Source organism: Filicampus tigris, chromosome 10, assembly GCF_054856515.1.
Source record: "Filicampus tigris isolate MCC_2025a chromosome 10, RoL_Ftig_1.0, whole genome shotgun sequence".
Taxonomy (NCBI): domain Eukaryota; kingdom Metazoa; phylum Chordata; class Actinopteri; order Syngnathiformes; family Syngnathidae; genus Filicampus; species Filicampus tigris.
In genome coordinates this window covers 1,909,698-1,928,916 of record NC_141226.1, presented here as the reverse complement: position 1 = coordinate 1,928,916, position 19,219 = coordinate 1,909,698, and the positions used below count along the sequence as shown (strand labels likewise).

Sequence of the window (19,219 nt, the reverse complement as noted above, 5' to 3'; positions counted from 1 at the left end):
CCCTCTGTACTTTTTAATCAATTTCATTTAATCTTTTATTTTATCCGAATTTATTATTTTAATCAAAATTTCAGTAGGATATACACATACCAAATATTCAATCGCTTCAACCCTAAAGGCAGCACATGTCAAGGATTTAAGTGAAATTTTAACTTCATTAATTGCCATAAAAGAGCCAGTGGAAGTTAACCCTCATAATACTAGGTGAACTATACATTTCCGTACATATGGTATGTTAATATGTTCTTTTTTTGTTTGTTTGTTTGAAGATGCCTGAACTCAATTAGTTTGATGCCATCCACATATAGACAATCTAGCAATTCCAATGAAGTTGGGACGGTGTGTTAAACATAAGTAAAAACAGAATACAATGATTTGCAAATTCAACCTTTTTGAATTGACTACACTATAAAGACAATACGTTTAGTGTTCAAACTGATAAACTTTGTTTTTAGCAAATAATCCAAAAATTTGAATTTTAGGAAGGACGGACGACGGATAGATAGATAGGTAGATGATTAGATAGATAGGTAGATAGATAGATAGATAGATAGATAGATAGCATGAACAAAGAGACCAGTGAAGCACATGAATAGCAGTGGATTGAGTCTGTAACTGGCATATTCGAGATGTTCAATCCATACCACATGCTTTAGAATACTCCGGCATATTAATACCATTATAGATATTTGCTGCCCTAATTGTCACATCTCCTGTGAGACCAATATGGTCATGATCAATAACCTTGACTGACCTCTTTCCAGAAATCAGTTTCATTTTTATTTTGAAGCTTTTTTAGCAAGCTAATCTGCTCATTAAATTTTAATTTTTCATAATAAAACGGAGTGCATTTTTTTTTTTAATCTAGCATTTGCGAGCTTCTTATTATCTAATAATAATATTAAATGATTAGATAACACCCTGTCTTAGGTCTTCCTGCTATTGACCAGAGCCTAAAGGCCTGTCCAGCAGCAGCATGTTTCTCAGCCTTAAACTCATTCCACCCAGCCTTGACATTGGGTACCTTGCATTTATATTTATGAAAGTACAGTGGACGTATTAAGACGGCTCACAATATCATCATACATAGCACAGAGATTCTCAGCATGAAGTGCAACCTTACAGCTCACATCTGAGCACATTAATTCCTCCCTCGGCAATACAACATCATTAAGTAAGCTGTCATTCAATAAAAAGTATTCAGCCACATTCTCTTTCCTTAATTTTGCCCAATCCAATTTACTTAACGAAGCAGCCTTTGTATTGTTGACAATCTTGGGAATATTCTCAATATTTAGCTCAATACAAATGGAATATGATCAGAAGTCACAAATCCAGACATATCTCTGTACTTCTCACGAATCATGAGCATCAACTGTGCTCACAATATGGTCTAACCAAGATGCCGTGTGCCAAACTTTTATCAGGCAATAAGGCTGCACTTGATATGCCTTCACCTTTGCGGCATTTCACCTCCCGACCCAGTTTTTCAATCAAGTAATTACAAAGAGTGTTGGCATCCACATTGAGATCAAACTTGGTTGCAAATACACTCACCATCTTTGTTTTGTCAGCCAGTATATTGCTTTCAGTCCCTGTTCCAGTTATTCCGGATGTATTTCTCTCTTGCCTTGCTGGAGTTTTAAGTATGCGCAATATAGGGTGACGTTGGACAGAGGTATCGGACACTTGGTTCCTTCTGCGCCCCTCCTTCACTACCAAGCTTCACGCTTGGTTCTGTGTGTCTCCCGATATTGGGTCCACCGGCTCGGCTCGTTGTTTACCAGCGATCGCGCCAGGCACTGCTGTCACGTGCCCATTACCTCCAATGGGGATGTGGGGTGGCGTAATATCAAGAGAACTGGGTGTATCAGCCATAAATGCACCCAAGCTTGAGAATTTCTCCACGGCTGTCTATGGCATCAAGTGCAGCAGAGACATCGCGCAAAGTTTCACAAGCAGCTACCTGAGTGTTCATATTGGTTTTGAGGTGTTCAATGTCAGCGTTGATTCGCTGCATTCTTCTGAGGAGTGCCGACGTGTCCACGTGATTAAATGACACGGGAGGTAATTCATCCCGAAAATTGCCGATTCAATTCGTTCAGAGCGCAAGCTGCTGGTCACAAGTGAAATAATATCGTGTCCCAAGGTTCTCATTTGAATCACCATAAAATTCAGCAATTCAGCTTCAACTATAATTTTCCCATCTTGAGTTCGGTAGATATCCGGTTTAACTCTGAAAAATTCACGAGAAAGCTCCCCTGCGCCATCTTGTCATAATGAATACAACAAAACTCAGCGGCACTTGCTTACCTTCCAGCTTTGTATAGTCGTTCACCTCTGCTAATGAATGGCGCTTGAGTGAAGCCAACACTGGCAAATTTTACCATACTCCCTACTTAATTGTGGGTTTAGTGCAGAATGGCTTGCGTATATTTTGAGAAATAGGAACATAACAAAAGTTGGCTAATTTCACAATTGATGGATGGGGAGGCATTATGGAGATTTATTTGAATACCAACAATACAAAGTCAATTTTTTATATGTCCACTTTAAATTCTTTTGGTCTTACAAGACTCGAGTCCATTAACAATTATTTCTCTCACTCAATGCGTGTCTGCAGAACCTGAATTTCACAGGCTTCAGAAAGATCTTGAAGAAACATGACAAGATTTTGGATACATCCCGGGGTGCTTATTGGAGAGTTGCCCACGTTGAAGTCGCTCCATTCTACACTTGCAAGAAAATCACACAGCTCATATCTGAGACTGAGGTAAACAGATTTCATATAATCATAAGGACTGTAAATAAATGAGTGATTGCAAGGATTTTCAGTGGCAATGAATTAATCACGTGTTCATGCAGTTATGACCAAAACTTTTAAAAATGTCATCAAAGCTTAAAATCTGTATATTTTTTATCATCATGCTTTGGGAACACTGCACCTTAAATTCTAAATCAGTAATTCTTAAAAATGGGACGCTGTACGCATTTGTGACTCCTGAATGGCAGGACTGTAGCACAAGTCACATGTAAAAGGACAGCCAATAAGGAGGCCCAGTGTTTACAGATCACCCACATACAGATCTCTGTACGCATTTAACCATGTGTTTGCGCATACAAATCAATGTACACATTTGCAGATTTATGTCACACATTTGTGACTTCAGTTACGCATTTGTAGATTCTCAATACGCATTTGTGACTTAGGTCTCGGGTTGTCACGATACCAAATTTCTGTTTCGATGCTGATACCAATATGTATTTCGATACTTTTCGCAAACAGGTTTCGCAAAATGAAAGCTACACGCTTGATCACGGATATTCTCACATCAAACTGAAAATCTCGCAAAACCCCTCGAAATTAAACGTGACATCCGAGTACACGAACATGGCCGACAAATTGCCAGTATTGACGCTGACGCTCGGTAGGATTATTTTTAGTTGAAAAAAACGACACAAAAAGAAAAGGCGTTGGGCTCTGTTACACCATAACTTGATTTTGGATTCCCGCTGCGCTTCTTCGCTGTCCCGTCACCTCGCTTTCCGATCGGCTGCACGTCACTGTCAACCGGCTGCGTGCTCGTTTGTCCTCACACAGTGCTAAGTCGGACCAAAACTGTTTAACATGTTGAAGATCCCCGATTGGAGGTCGGAAGTCCTCCCAAGCGGTCGGGATCAGTCTGAGCACACCAGACATGACAGGATTGTGGCTCATTCGGGGTAAATCAGGCCGAATATGCTGCTATCTGAACCGGCTTTAAGGTAAACGCTGCCATTCCGTTCCATGGCTAGCCTACAGCTAAATTGACATTTGTATTTTCATGTTTAGTAGTCTGATTTTATTTTCATTCGTAACATGTAGGTGGAATTAAAACAATTAAAAAACTAAATAGAGACATGCATTAAAAACAGAAGTTTGTAGCCTAAATATTTGAACAGTCCATCTGATAAAAGATAGTTTCATTAAAGGTAAACAATTTTATAATTGCCCCCTTTTTTGATGTTATGAAAAAAGCATCAAGATCTACTGAATGGGTTGTTGTACTTGATTGTAAATTAATGTACTGTATAATTTGTAACCTGTTTCACAACAGAGCTGATTCAATATGAATGATTTTGAATTTTTTTACAACATAGTTGTATGCATTTCTTGCACTATTCTTTTTGTTGACTACTTAACTTGTCTGGCTACCTCAGTGAAAGCAAAAAAAGTTAACTAGTCTTTTTGTTAGTTACATTAAAATGTTAACAGTCATTATCATAGTGACAGTTGTAAGGCCAGATCTGCTTAGTGAAAGGTGACTGCGGTATTGTGAAACAAATAAAATATTTTCCTTTAATTATCTTTATATTAATATGGAACAGTTTTTCGTTAATAAATGATTGAAATTGACATTTCTAGGGTGCATGTATTTAAATCACATTATGTAGTTTACAAGGAGAAATATGGTGTGAATCAGTCAGTGTTGTTCGATGTCATTGAGTGCTGTAAGTAAGAAAAAAAACAAAAAAAATGATAACACAATTGATGTCATGTTTGCAAACATAAATGACATTGAGTAGTCTACAGAAACTCCTTCATTTTCTATGCCCCATTCAGTTAATGATAACTGGTTGAATGTTAGGCTGAGGTTTTAGCTGATTTTCCGTATTTTTTCCTACAGACAGCATTTGGTGGCCTCAAACAACACGGCTATGGATTGTTTCACACTGGTTTTCGCCTTTTGAAGGGTACTGGAAAAAACGGAAAATTGATCTTGAAAGTCCTTAAAAGGACACTTGGGTGAGCTTAACATTGGCACTAGTACTAAAATGCCCACCTCAAAAGACTCTGTAGTGATTTAAGGTCTTTTTTTGTGATTAGGTTTATGACAAATTTCCCCGCCCCAAAAAGGGGCGTGGCTTATGTTATGTTTTCGGTCTCAGCGGTCTACGTCATGCGAGGAAGGCATGCTTGGTAATATTGCTCGCTTTGTCAGTTCTGTTGTTTAAAACACTGACCGATCGCCACCAAAATGCAAATGCACATTACTACTCTTGTCCACTTCAACCTGTGAAAGTATAAAAGTGTTCTGCACAATAGTTTAGATTTATTGACATAAAACGTGATCTCATCATGATCACCTCCACAGAATCAAAAATACCGTGGCGATTGCTCCTCCACTTTCACAAGCTGAAGCGGACAAGAGCATGAATACGCACACGAACCCTGACTGGTTATATTTCGGACATTTAGCGACGCTAAACTCGTGTCTCAGGAGGGAGAGGGACGGCGGCTTGCAGCAGGTAGATTGGAGCCACCTGCTTCCCTCCCCGGCTAAAGGTATAATTGGGACGGCTAATAGCAGCAACTAGCTTCAGGCCGTTAAAACAACAGGCGTTAGCAAAACAAGATTAGCACCTTACTGTCCGCCCAGCGTGTGGAGGTGAAGATGAGCCTCTGTCTTCATGTCGCCTCGCAAGCAGTCGTGTGCGGTGTCCCTGCTTGCTTGCTTGCAGCCGTGACCTGCCTGAGTGAAGCGTCGTGAGAGTGACGAAAGCCCTCATCGAACAGCAAAATATCCTGACTGATGTTTAATGCCTCGTCCGTTCTAACCGTGATCAGCGAAGAGGCAGTGTTTTTTTTTGTTTTGTTTTTTAAGCAAAGAAGCAGTGTGTGCTTGTCCCAGCCTAAATCTATGTAGCTCTGCTGACTTCCACATTTCCTCATTCTCATATCAATCAGCCACGGAGAGGTTAATCCTCTTGATATGTTGAAGTGGGCATTAGTAGAGATGTCCACATAAAATTTGGTGCCAATTGATCGCCGTTTTTGGACGTTATAAGCAATAAAAGTACAATGATTTCCAATGGAGAGTTTGGAATTGGTTCCTCGCGTGACTCCGGCCGAACAAGGATAGAACGCTAGGGGGCGTGGCTATTCTCCTCATTAACAAGTCGCGTTATTCATGGAGTTACTTATTTACTAATTTCTCCAAAATTAATGGATAAAAGACAAAATGGCAACTCTTTTCATTTTCCTGATCAAAAAATATATAAAATGAACTTTTTAGTGAATACATGGCCACCCCGGCCCCACCGTCCCTTTAAAAAGTGCTTGAAAAGGTGTACGAATCCTGCAGGGAATTTCTGGAGGGAGATGTCTGCGCTGACAGTACAGGGGCCTAATAATGTTGCACACCCACTTTTCAGTTTTTTTATTTCTAAAAAGTTTAAATTTAGAATTTAATTCCACTTCACAATTGTGTTACACTTGGTGTTGATTCCTCACGAAAAAAAAAAATCTAATTTTATATCTTTGTAACCTGAAATGTGGGATAAGGTGAAAAAGTTCAAGCGGGCTGAATACTTTCGCAAGCCATCGTATATAAAATTAGACTTCTAAATCATGAAAAATCAAGACATTCTGTCCACTCTGATGGCTGTAGCTCAGTTGGTAGATAAGGTCATTCAGTGACTGAAGGGTCGGTGCCTGATTCCCGGCATGTTGGAGTGTCTTTGAGCAACGCACTGAACCGCACTTATCTTCCAGTGTGTGTGAATGGGTGAATGTGAGCTTCTGTAAAGTACTTTGGGTCATGTGACAGTGTAGAAAAGCACTATACAAGTGCACTCCATTTACTGTTTGCTATGTTGGCTATGATGCTGAAAACACATCCCACTCAACTTTCAACTATCAAATAAATTTGTGCGTACGGCTTATGTACGCCAGAGCTGGGCATTTTACTAAAAAATTGCGGTCCGTTTATTGGCTTCCGCTTAGAGCCGGGGTACCCTTCCGCCGTCTGTTTATCCGCCATTTTGTCCGGCCGGAAAAAATAGTACCCGCCCATGGGCCGGTCTGTCTGTGATTTTTTTTTAAACCGGCTTCCGTTAGCGTTTCCGACTACAAGCTACGACCAACTGCTGCTAAATCTTGATCCGTCTATCTGTCTAATTTCCCCCCAAAAAACAAAACAAAAAACGTCATATTCGAACAGATAATAGTTTTCCTATAATGCGGTTATTTTGTGTATCTACATCATTCTGCCCGAAGACCTTTCCAAAGCCTCACATGCACTTATTTTATTTTCAAACTTAAAACACCTAAAGATTTATTTAAAATGGCTTACTTTTGACAGGATCCCCACTTTTTACAGTTTACGCTGCTTGACGATGTTGTTAAGTTCTCCTGCGTTCGACTCCTCCATCTCCATTCTTCTTCGTCGTCTTTTTCTACTTGAGATGCATGTCATGTGTCGTGTTCTTTAATTGAACAAATAAAATCGTGGGACAGCTGTGAGCTTGTCGATAGCTTTTCGTTACTCCTGCTTGAATGCCACCAGCGCATCTACAATGCCTCACGTCAGGTCCATGACCAAAGATCGTCAGTTACCACAAAGATAATTCAGTATTAGTGTAGTGCTATTTCATTTACACCACAATGTGCATGCCCAATAAAAAACAAAAACACACACACACAAGGAGTGGTGAAATAAAAAACAATGTGAAACAACAATATATCATGACAAAGAAGCAGCAGGCTGGGAGCCTCTCTAGATGAGAACATGTCGCCGGCAGGAGGTGACATGTTATTCAAATCACTGTAACTCATGAACCGTTTAAGATAGCAACGTAATTCCAAAAGATTCTGAAAGCAGATACCTCATGCATTTCGGTAGCTGACTTTTTGTTTTTATGTGCTGGGTGGGGGAAGCACGGCGTCATAGTGCAAATTGACGAAGATGACATGTTTTTCATCTCACCGTAAATCATGAACCATTTGTGCTAGCAATGTAATTCCAACGGATTATGAAAGCAGAGAAGCGAAACTTTGTATTGATAACACGTACGCGTAAATAGACGAACGGGAAAAATCGGCTTCTGAGGGGCTTGTAGCTTAGTCCGACTATTTTTTTATGTTTCCCGTCAATCGTTTATCGCCTACAAAATGAGTGTCTGTCGTAAGCGGATAGGTCGGACCGTTCCATCACATATACCGGCATATACCGGCTTGCCCAGCTCTGGTATATGCCGACACATTCCTATTTGTTTGAGCGATGAAAATATATATGGTTAAAGCCTCTGCTGGCTGGAATATATACAAATAAATCATTGCAGGGTTTCTCCATGCCACGACAAGTGGCGCTAGCCACCATTTAGTTTGTGGACTAATAGGTTTCCAGACGGCACGGACTGGTGGCGGGCTCATCCAATGCATCGCCGCATTACTTGTCGGTGTGTCGGACTACATAAAAGACACTTGAAGGAATGTTAACCGTGCACATATGATTCAGCCTTTAGTTCACACTGTAGAATCTTGTTGCTGTCTTACAGGCATTGGTCACAACAGAGTTGGAAGGTGGTGACAGGCAGAAGGCCATGAAGAGACTGAGGGTCCCCCCCTTGGGAGCTGCACAGGTGAGACACGGACATCGATGATATACTGGTTACTCTGGGTAAGGCTACACAGCCCTGTGTGTGTGTGTGTGTGTGTGTGCGTGTGCGGGTGTGGGTGGGGGTGTGTGGGTGTGTGTGGGGGTGTGTGTGGGTGTGTGTGTGTGTGTGTGCGTGTGTGTGCGTGCGTGTGTTTTGACTGGTGCGTGTGTTTTGACTGGTTTTATTCCTATCTCACAGACCGATATTTCTTTGTAAGTATGGATACTTGTTCCTCTAAAACTCATGAAATTAAATGTGGGGTTCCTCAAGGTTCGATTTTAGGCCCCCTACTTTTTAATCTTTATATGCTTCCCCTCGGGGATGTCATCAGGGGACACGGCATCAGCTTTCACAGCTATGCTGATGACACGCAGCTGTATATTGCCGTGTCTCCTGATGACACAGGACCCATTGATACCCTTTTAAATTGCATTTTAGATATCAAGTCATGGATGGCAGATAATTTCCTACAGCTCAATCAGGACAAGACTGAGGTTTTAGTTATCGGTCCCGAAGGTCAGAGAGAGAAGCTTTTACCAAAACTACACATTTTTAATCCCTCACACTGTGTGAAGAACCTTGGCGTCATTTTTGACTCTGAGCTCAGTTTTATTCCTCATATTAAAAATGTAACCAAGATTGGTTTTTATCATCTTAAGAATATCACCAGAGTCCGCCCGTTTCTCTCTCAGGCTAACACGGAAGTGCTGATGCATGCCTTTATTTCCTGTCGTTTAGATTACTGTAATGCCCTGCTCTCTGGCCTCCCGAAAAAGAGCATTTCACCACTGCAACTACTGCAGAATTCAGCCGCTCGGGTGCTGACGAGAACCAGAGGGCGGGAGCACATTACGCCAGTTTTGAAATTGCTGCATTGGCTCCCTGTGTGTTTCAGGATCGATTTTAAAGTACTTTTATTAGTTTATAAATGTGTTAATGGTCTTGGGCCATCTTATTTATCTGATTTGCTTTTATCATACCAGCCCTCGCGGATCCTGAGGTCCTCTGGCGCCGGCCTTTTATTTATTCCAAGGGTGAGGACCAAAATGCATGGCGAGGCTGCATTCAGCCGTTTTGGTCCTCACCTTTGGAATAGCCTGCCAGAGGATGTCAGGTCTGCAAAGACTGTTGATATTTTTAAGAGGAAGCTCAAGACACACCTTTTTAGTTTGGCTTTCAACAACTTTTAAATAATTTATCTTTTCTTTTGATTGAAGATAATTCTATGTTTTGCTTTGAATGTTTTAAAGCACTTTGAGTTGCATTTTTATGTATGAAAAGTGCTATATAAATAAAATGTGAAATGAAATGAAATGTGTGTGTGTGTGTGTGTGTGTGTGTGTGTGTGTATGTATGTATGTATGTATGTATGTATGTATGTATATATATATATATATATATATATATATATATATATATATATATATATATATATATATATATAAATTAGGGCTGGGCGATATGACTGAAAAGTATATCACGATATAAGTGTTTCATATTGGTCCATATCGATATATATTGAATTTGTTTTCTTTTTTTAAACTATTTAAAATAATGACCTGAAGAAAAATACATTTAGGTTATTATATTTTAACATAATACTTAACCTTTAATAAGAGGACAATGTAGCTATGAAAGAGTGAAATAAACTGGTCGATATAAAGATGAAATAAACTCAGTTTTAAAGATAATGTGCTTGGAAGGGCTGATAAATGTTTGAAAAACTGTCACAATGTAAGTATTTCATATCAGTCAATATTGATAATTGATTTTGTTTTAAACCTTTTCTTTAAATAACAGTTAACTGTTTTTTGTACATCGTTATGTAGTGTAATGTGCAGTTTGTCCTCCATCAGTGCGTTGTAAATGCTTATTTGCATCAGACCTACCCCAAAACAGTTGTTCACACACATATATTAGCCTTCATTCAATGTTCATCCAATGTAAGTGAACGAATACTCTCTTGCACTGCATACATAATCGTTGACCAACCGTCTTAGGACTAATAAAACTAAGAAGGCCTTTATTGATCCCACAGTGGGGAAATTTTCAGTGTTACAGCAGCAAAGATATAGGTCACACAGGGACGGCGGCATAATGTAGCCATTAATGTATAACATTAACGGCAAACATTCAGGATCAAACCTATGTAAATATACGCAGTAACTATGTGTATATACACATGTATATACACACCAACATACATCTACATAAAAAGTATGAGGAACACTCATTTTAGCCTGTACATAGTACAGAGGAAAAATACTCTAAGTGAGTGACAGTGCTGCAGTGAAATGTAAGGAACAGCATTGGATAAAAATAAAACTAGACTAACAGCAGTGGGGAATGTTGAGTATTGCACGGTATTACAGTAGTGGGGAATGTTGGCTATTGCACGATATCACAGTAGTGGGGAATGTTGGCTATTGCACGATATAACAGTAGTGGGGAATGTTGGGTATTGCACGATATAAGCTCAGGTGCACGACTGCACAATTGCACTAATGTCCGCCAGTTTGTAGAGACTACACAATGTTCTTGTTAAAGAGTCTGACAGCAGCAGGAAAGAAGGAGCGGCGGAATCTCTCCTTTTCACAGCGAGGGTGTAACAGTCTGTCACTGAAGGAGATGTGGAGTGCTGTTAGGGTGCCCTGGAGGGGGTGGGCCGGGTTGTCCAGCATTGATGACAGCTTGGCCATCATCCTCCTGTCCCCCACTGAGTCCACAGAGTCCGGGGAGCAGCCCAGGACAGAACCGGCCCTCCTGATAAGTTTGTCCTGCCGCTTCTTGTCCCGGGCCAAGATGCCGCCTGCCCAGGTGACCACTCCCTGGAAAATGACCGATGCAACCACCGAGTCATAAAAGTTCCTGAGGAGTGTCCCCTGAACCCCAAAAGACCTCAGTCTCCTGAGTAGGAAGAGTCTGCTCTGACTCTTCCTATAGAGGGCGTCTGTGTTGTTGCTCCAGTCCAGTTTATTGTTCAGATAAACACCCAGGTACTTGTAAGTTGAGACTCTCTCAACATCTGTTCCCCGGATATTCACTGGTGCAGGTGCAGAGTGATGGCGCCAACAGAAATCCACCACCATCTCTTTGGATTTCCCCGCATTGATCAGGAGGCGGCTCTGCTGGCAACAGTCCACAAAACCCTGAGTAAGTTCTCTGTACTCCCGATCATCTGCGCCTGTGATGAGGCCGACAATCGTAGAGTCGTCAGAGAACTTCTGCAGGTGACAGGTAGGGGTGCTTTAGTTGAAATCCGAGGTGTCGAGGGTGAACAGGAAGAGAGCCAAGACAGTTCCCTGCGGGGCCCCCGTGCTGCAAAGGAGCACGTCAGACACACGCTGTGTCCTCACATACTGTGGCCGGTTTGTGAGGTAGTCCTGGATCCATGTGGTGAGGTGGTGGGCCACTCCCGCCCGCTCCATCACCCAATAGGGTGGGCTTGATGGTGTTGAAAGCACTGGAGAAATCAAAGAACATGATCCTCACAGTGCTCCCTGCCTTCTCCAGGTGGGAGAGTGAAGTATGGAGGAGGTAGATGATGGCATCATCCACACTGATGCCATGCTAGTATGCGAACTCGAGTGGGTCCATTGAGGAGCTCACCAGGGGGCGCAGGTGGACGAGGACCAGTCTCTCCAGGGTCTTCATCAGGTGAGACGTCAGCTCCACTGGTCTGAAGCTGTTGAGCTCCTTCGGGTGGGGGGTCTTTGGCACCGGGACCGGGATGTTTTCCACAGCTGGGGGACTCTGCCCAGCTTCAGGCTCAGGTTGAACATGTGCTGGACAATCCCACACAGCTGGTCTGCGCAGGATTTGAGGAGCTGGGGGCTGATGCCATCTGGACCCGCTGCCTTCCTCGCCTTCATCTTCTTCAGGTGGTTCTTCACCTGAGATGTTGTGAAGGCCAAGGCTGGGCAGGAGGGAGTGGTGGCTGTCTGGTGTAGCTGGGAGCTGGAGACTGGAGAAAAGAGGGGAGAGGGTGACACACCCAGCAGGAGGAGTAGGTGGAGGATGCAGCAGGAGAGACTGAGTGGGGGCAGGCATCTGATCGAACCTATTGAAAAAGAGGTTCAGCTCATTTGCCCACTGCAAGTCCCCCCCAGTCCGGGTCTTGGATTGTCCGTGGCCTGAAATGGCCCCTCCAGACTCCCCTGGCATTATTCTGCAGCAAATGCTTCTGCAGCAGCTGCCCCTCCATCCTCTTCCTGTAGGACCTTTTCCCCTCTCTGATCCTCCTCCTCAGCTGGCGCTGCACAATTTTCCGCTCCTCTTTGTTGCCTGACGCAAAAGCCCTCTTCTTCTCCTTCAGGAGAGCTTTTATGTCTGGTGTGATCCAGGGTTTGTTGTTGGAGAAACACCTTATTGTCCTGGTGGGTATGGTGTTCTCCATGCAGAAATGTATATAGTCTGTAACAGTGTCCGTTAGACTACTAATGTCTTCCCCGTGAGCATCGCTGAATACTTCCCACACAGTTGTGCTGAAGCAGTCCTTTAAGGCCTCCTCGGCCTCTCCAGGCCATCTATGAACCGTGTGGGTCACAGCTGGCTGCCTGCGGACCAGAGTATTGTACACAGACTGGAGAGCCACCAGGTTGTGATCAGCTTTGCCCAGAGGGGGGAGGGGCAGTGATGTGTATGCCTCCTTGGTGTTGGCATAGAAAAGGTCCAGTGTTTTATTGTCCCTGGTGTGGCAGGTGACATACTGTGTGAATGAAGGCAGAGAGGAGGAAGGGGAGGCATGATTGAAGTCACCAGAGATGAGTAGCACATTTGGGTGCTGTGTTTGTAGCCTGCTCACGGCTGCAGTCAAGACATCACAGGCTGTGTCGCCGCTGGCAGCGGGGGGGACGTAGACGGTCACCGCGATCACATGACTAAACTCTCGCGAGATGTAGAATGGCCTCGTGCCAACAGCTAGCAGCTCAATATCCCTGCTGCAAAGCTGCTCCTTAATCGTGATGTGCCCAGGATTACACCATCTATCGTTCACAAACACAGCCAGCCCTCCTCCTTTCCTCTTACCACTCTCCAGCGTCCTGTCCGTGCGTATGATTTGGAAGCCGTCCAATTCTACGACCGCGTTCGGCGTTAGCGCTGTTAGCCACGACTCCGTGAATAGCATCAGGCTAGCCTCCCGGAAGTCCCTCTCATGCCGGGTAAGCGCCGCTAGCTCGTCCATCTTGTTGGGGAGAGATCTAACATTCCCCATGATAACAGACGGGAGGACGGGATGGTATCGTCTCCTCGTTTCCCGGCGTTTAACCCCTGCACGAGATCCCCGTCTCTTCCTCCTCAGCTCACGGGAGGTATCGGGTCTCGCCCCTGGAGCCGGCGCGGGGTTAGCATGGAGTGCTAACAGCTGATTCCGGCTGTAAACAATGGGGGCGCGGCTCCGAGCCAAGTCGCCGGACACGATCGCGCAAAAAATAGCCACCAGCAGCAGCAAGAATACTGCAGTTTGGGTGTCCATTGCTACGCAAGTTTACGACTATCAACAATGTGAAAAAGGTATGGGTTAGAGTAATAGTATGGTACAAAAACACACGAAAAGGCTCACCGGTGAGCCGGAGCTGCTGTAGCGGGCTGCCACTCGCGCGGCGCCGGAACGGGACTAATTTATCTTTTTAGCGGACTCATTATTGCAATAGTCCATTCATATTTCACTTGCTTGATTTTACCTTCAGTGCGATGCCGTTGTCTAACTACTGCTAGCATGTCAAAGACAAGAACTCCTCTACTTGTACACCATGGCTCCATCCAAAGGTTTTAAAGGGGTTATCATGCATAATATAATTTAATTGTAATAGTTGTACTGAGTCGAGTGGTCATTTATTTGAGCAAAGTTATGGCGCTCGCTCGATGGACGCGAGCATAGCGCATGTCTGCCGGGCCCGCGAGCATTGCGCACGGCCGCCGGCCCACGAGCATGCTCCGTTGATTTAACAGCTTCTTCTTGTTGGTTTAAATGCTTCTTCTTTGTTGGTTTAAAAGCTGTATATATATATATATATGTATATATATATATATATATATATGTATATATATATATATATATATGTATATATATATATATATATATGTATATATATATATATATATGTATATATATATATATATATGTATATATGTATATATATATATATATATATATATATATATATGTGTATATATATATGTATATATATGTATTTGTATATATATGTATATATATATGTGTATATATATATGTATATATATGTATATATATATATGTATATGTATATATATATGTGTATATATATATGTATATGTATATATATATGTGTATATATATATGTATATATATGTATATATATATATATATATATATATGTATATATATGTATATATATATATATATGTATATATATGTATATATATATGTATATATGTTCGGTTCGGTCCACTTATTAGTGCGAGCTTATGCACGGACGCTGACTGTTGCATGCCGGAGACGATGCACAAAAGAGAGAGCCAGAGCTCGAAGGTCCCCGCGTACACTGCGATCTCCTGTTTGGGAACATTCTCGCTTTCCTGTTCCACATCGCCGATGGGAAAAGGTGCGTGGATAAGTCCGAAAGTTATGTGCCGACATTGCTACATGAGATCGGCGGCTATGTTGCGGCTAGCACGTCTAACATGCACGGCATCATCCGACTGTGAATGTTTCTTAGACGAGGAAGCAAGCAGTGTTTTTAGCCCAAAACGTCAAACTTAAATAGCGAGATTTATCATATTGTAGCGTCTTCCAGGAACACGTAGTTTAATTATCACGTTTTTATTAATCCAAGTACAACTGCTCGCGCTCTTCTTTCTTCGCTGCTCCACTTGCTTGCTGTGGAGCAACACAGATAACCCAATTCGTTACAATATGCTGTTGAACATTCAAAGATTTCAATGCCTAAAAAGTGTATACAATTTCATAAAGACTTAAAAAAAAATGTTCATTATAAAAAGAGTTTTAATATAGTTAGCGATAATTAGGGCCGAGCAGCGACCGCTGGAAGGTTCCTATTTTCTTTTTAGAAATTATTATTATTATTATTATTATTATTAGGGCCTGAGCAGCGACTGCTGCGAGGTTCCTATTGGTTTTGTAGAAATTATTATTAGGGCCCGAGCAGCGACCGCTTTTGAATGTCCAATTTTGGACCATTTTTGGACTTTTACAGGGTGCATACTTTCGCACTCATATCCCAGAGGATTCATCCGATTGACTTCAAACTTCGGATATATCATCTCAAGACCTGGGGCAAATTCTGATAATTCAACGTGACAAAAAATACAGTTTTAACTTTACTCAGATCATCCAAACTTTTCAAAATTTTCCATATTTGATGATATCCAAAGGCTGAAGACATCTATGAACTTATTTTTCATTGTGGTGGTCGCATCACCTAGTGGCTGAAGGAAGTACATGTTTTTTTCTTTGATGTTTTTATCCTAGCAGGTTAACCGGGTCTACCTCATCTTTGCTCGGAACAGTGTTTAGGACTTCCTAATATTAAAATACGAAATTTGTGATTTTTTCGTGAAATGCTGTTGCCATGGCAACAAGCAGTTCGCCAAATAAACAATGCTCATTTTGAGGGTCTGAACATGCTCGAAATCGCACGAAACTTTGCACATACATAAGGCCTGCCGAAATCACCAATAGTTTTTTATTTTTTATTTTTTTGTAATTTGTAAAAAATGGATCACTAGCGCCCCTAGAAATATTCAATTCAGCCCCAGTTGTACGTTTCTTCGAGATCTACAAAAAATTGCTGCTACATGTAACAGTTCAAGGCCTACAAAAAAGTCTCTTGGAGCCATATGCTAAACCGAACAGGAAGTCGGCCATTTTGAATTAAGTTTAAAGTATGAATTTTCTCTGATTAAAATAGCTGCTGGAACTTGACCCACATGATAATTTCTTCTAAATATTTACTGACAATTGATAAAAGTCCAATCCTGAAGACATCTACGAACTTATTTTTCATCGTATTGGTAGCGCCACCTACTGGCTACAGGAAGTACATGTTTTATTCTTTGATCCTTTTCTCCTCGCAAGTTAACCAGGTCAACCTCAGAATTGCTCGGAAGACTCTGTAGACCTTCCTGATGTTAAAATACGATATTTGTGATTTTACGTTAAAAGCTGTCGCCATGGCTACGGGCAGTTGACAAATAAAACTACGCCGATTTTAACGGTCTAAACATGCATGAAATCTCACAAAACTTTGCATAAACATCAGGCCTGGTAAAATCATCTTTATTTTTTTGTTTTACGTCGCAAATGTTTAAAAAATGGCTCACTAGCGCCCCCTAAAATATTTTTAAAAATCAGCCCCGGTTGTACGTTTCACCTATATCTACAAAAATTTGGTGGTATATCTATCAGGTCAAGACCTACAAAAAAGTCTCTTGGAGCCAAGTGCTAAACATAACAGGAAGTCCGCCATTTTGAATTTACTTTACAATTCGGCATCACATTGACTTTAAAAGCAGCTGTAATGTGATCCACATGATAATATCTTATCAAAATTTGACATTTTTGATGAGAGTCTATACCTGAAGACATCTACGAACTAACTTTTCATCGTAGTGGGAGCGCCATCTACTGACTAAATGAAGTACATGTTTTATTCTTTCATTCTCCTGGCAGGTTAGCCAGATCTCCCTCATATTTGCGCGGAAGAGTTTTTATGCCTTCATGATGTTAAAACACAAAGTTTGAGATCTATCACAAAAAGCTGTTGCCATAGTCACGCCCAGTTTGCCAATAACACAATGCTGATTTTGAGAATGTAAACATGCACGAAAACTCATGAAATTTGCACACACAGAAGGCCTGGTAAATTAATCAATAATTAATTATTCAATTGTGCAATTTTAAAAGATGCACAATTGTGCCTCGAGCCCTAATTACCGCCCGTTAACGCGGTAACAGCACTAATATATATATATTATATTTATATATATATATATATATATATATATATATATATATATATACCCATATATATATATATATATATATATATTCTGCAAAGCAATAATGCCATACTACTTTTTATGGTTCAGATACAGTTCATGAAGTAGAAGTGAAGATGAAGTACTACCTTTATGATTTATGTCAATAATTCCTTCTTGTTTTTGTTTTTTTTTTCATCTGTTTTTTGTGTTCCTCATAGCGTTTCTTTCTTCTTACAGCCGGCTCCTGCTTGGACCACCTTTAGAGTTGGGCTTTACTGTGGAGTTTTCCTAGTCTTAATGGTCACTGTCACTATTACAGGTATGACACACACAATTTGAAAGTACTGTATTTGTTGCAGTGCTTTGTAGTATTTTAAAGAAGGTATGAACATACACTCCTTGAATTGTTTTAACACCCTTGGTTTTGATTGTTTTTGAATAGTTATAAAGCATGCCTCATTCTGGCTATGCACAATTTCATCCCCCGTGCCCCAAATAATCTTAAAGTAACATAATTACAATTGCACTATTGATGTTTGCTGGGTTATTACATTGATTATATACCTTACCAATGTCAATGGTTCCATGTTACTTTTGTGTTGACACTGAAAATACATACTTGGTGCATATTTGGATCGTTTTTGGAAATTCTGCTCGTCGTGTCTGTCCTCCTGGCCAAAAAGGGATAGGACAATTTAGATGGTTATCAGCGTAAAGTTCAAAACCCCAGTATCGTGATGGGTTGGGAGTGTGGAACTTGCACATCTGTGAAGGTGTCATTAATGCTCAAAGGTACATGAGTACAGGTTTGGGATCAACCAGAGAATGGAAGTATGGATGGGTGCCATCCAGGCAGCGTCTTTTTCAAGGACGTACCTGCATATGTCAACGAAACAATATCAAACCCCATTCTGTACATATCTTAAAACAGCGTGGCTTCATAGTAAAAGACTGCAAGTGCTAGACTGGTCTGCCAGCAGTCAAGACCGGTCTCCAAATGAAAATGTTTGGCGCATTATGAATGGCAAAATATGACAACGGAGACTCCAGACCGGTGAGCAACTGAAGTTTTACAATAAGCAAGAATAGGAAAGAATTCCAATTGCAAAGCTTTGAAATCGTGTCTTCAGTTCCCAGTTTTAACAATCAGTTAAAACATTGATTGTTGTTAAAAGGAAAGGTGATGTAACACAATCTTAAACATGCCCCGTCTCAGCTTTTTTGGAATGTGTTGCAGTCATCAAATTAAAAATAAAGAAGTGAATATTAGCAAAAGATTTATCTGTTTGATCATTAATTATCTTGTCGTTGTAGTGTAGGATTTTAATTTGCAAATCATTATTTGTTTTACACAATGTCCATACTTCATTAGAATTGCGGTCTTTACAAATAGAAACGCTAATTATCAATTATTCTAATAACAAAAGAAAGGGAAGGATTTTTTTTTGGGGGGGTGGTTAGTCATACACAGTACACAACTGGCAGTCCACCACTACGCAATGACGCGAGTACAGAGGCCTCATGAGGAGATCAAAAAATGATTCTATTTGAATTTGATATTCATGGCTTGTTTGTAAAAATTGTGAGGAAGGGAATGACAACATGCAATTCAAAGGTGAAAGAGCGATAAAACAATGACATCTAACTTCATCTGTCAATATGAAACTAGCGGTGCAAGTAAGCTATGGCAACTTAAAACTTTAGTTGGTACTGTATCTGGTTGGATATAAATTAATCATGCAAGGGTAAAATTCTTTTTTTTTTCTTTTCGCAGCAGTTTTACGAATCAATGACTTAATTTGAGGAACAACATCCT

The 19,219-nt window shown here is 41.1% G+C and overlaps 1 protein-coding gene across 1 annotated transcript in view; it reads left to right on the top strand.

Annotated features, from left to right (window-relative positions):
* Positions 1–19,219, top strand: part of LOC147140370 (solute carrier family 53 member 1-like) — an 83,375-nt gene that overhangs the window by 27,222 nt on the left and 36,934 nt on the right. Inside the window, exons 5-7 of the mRNA XM_086042923.1 lie at positions 2,624–2,773; positions 8,320–8,403; positions 17,641–17,722. Coding sequence (XP_085899049.1) covers positions 2,624–2,773; positions 8,320–8,403; positions 17,641–17,722 — 316 coding nt within the window. The remainder of the gene's footprint in view (positions 1–2,623; positions 2,774–8,319; positions 8,404–17,640; positions 17,723–19,219) is intronic.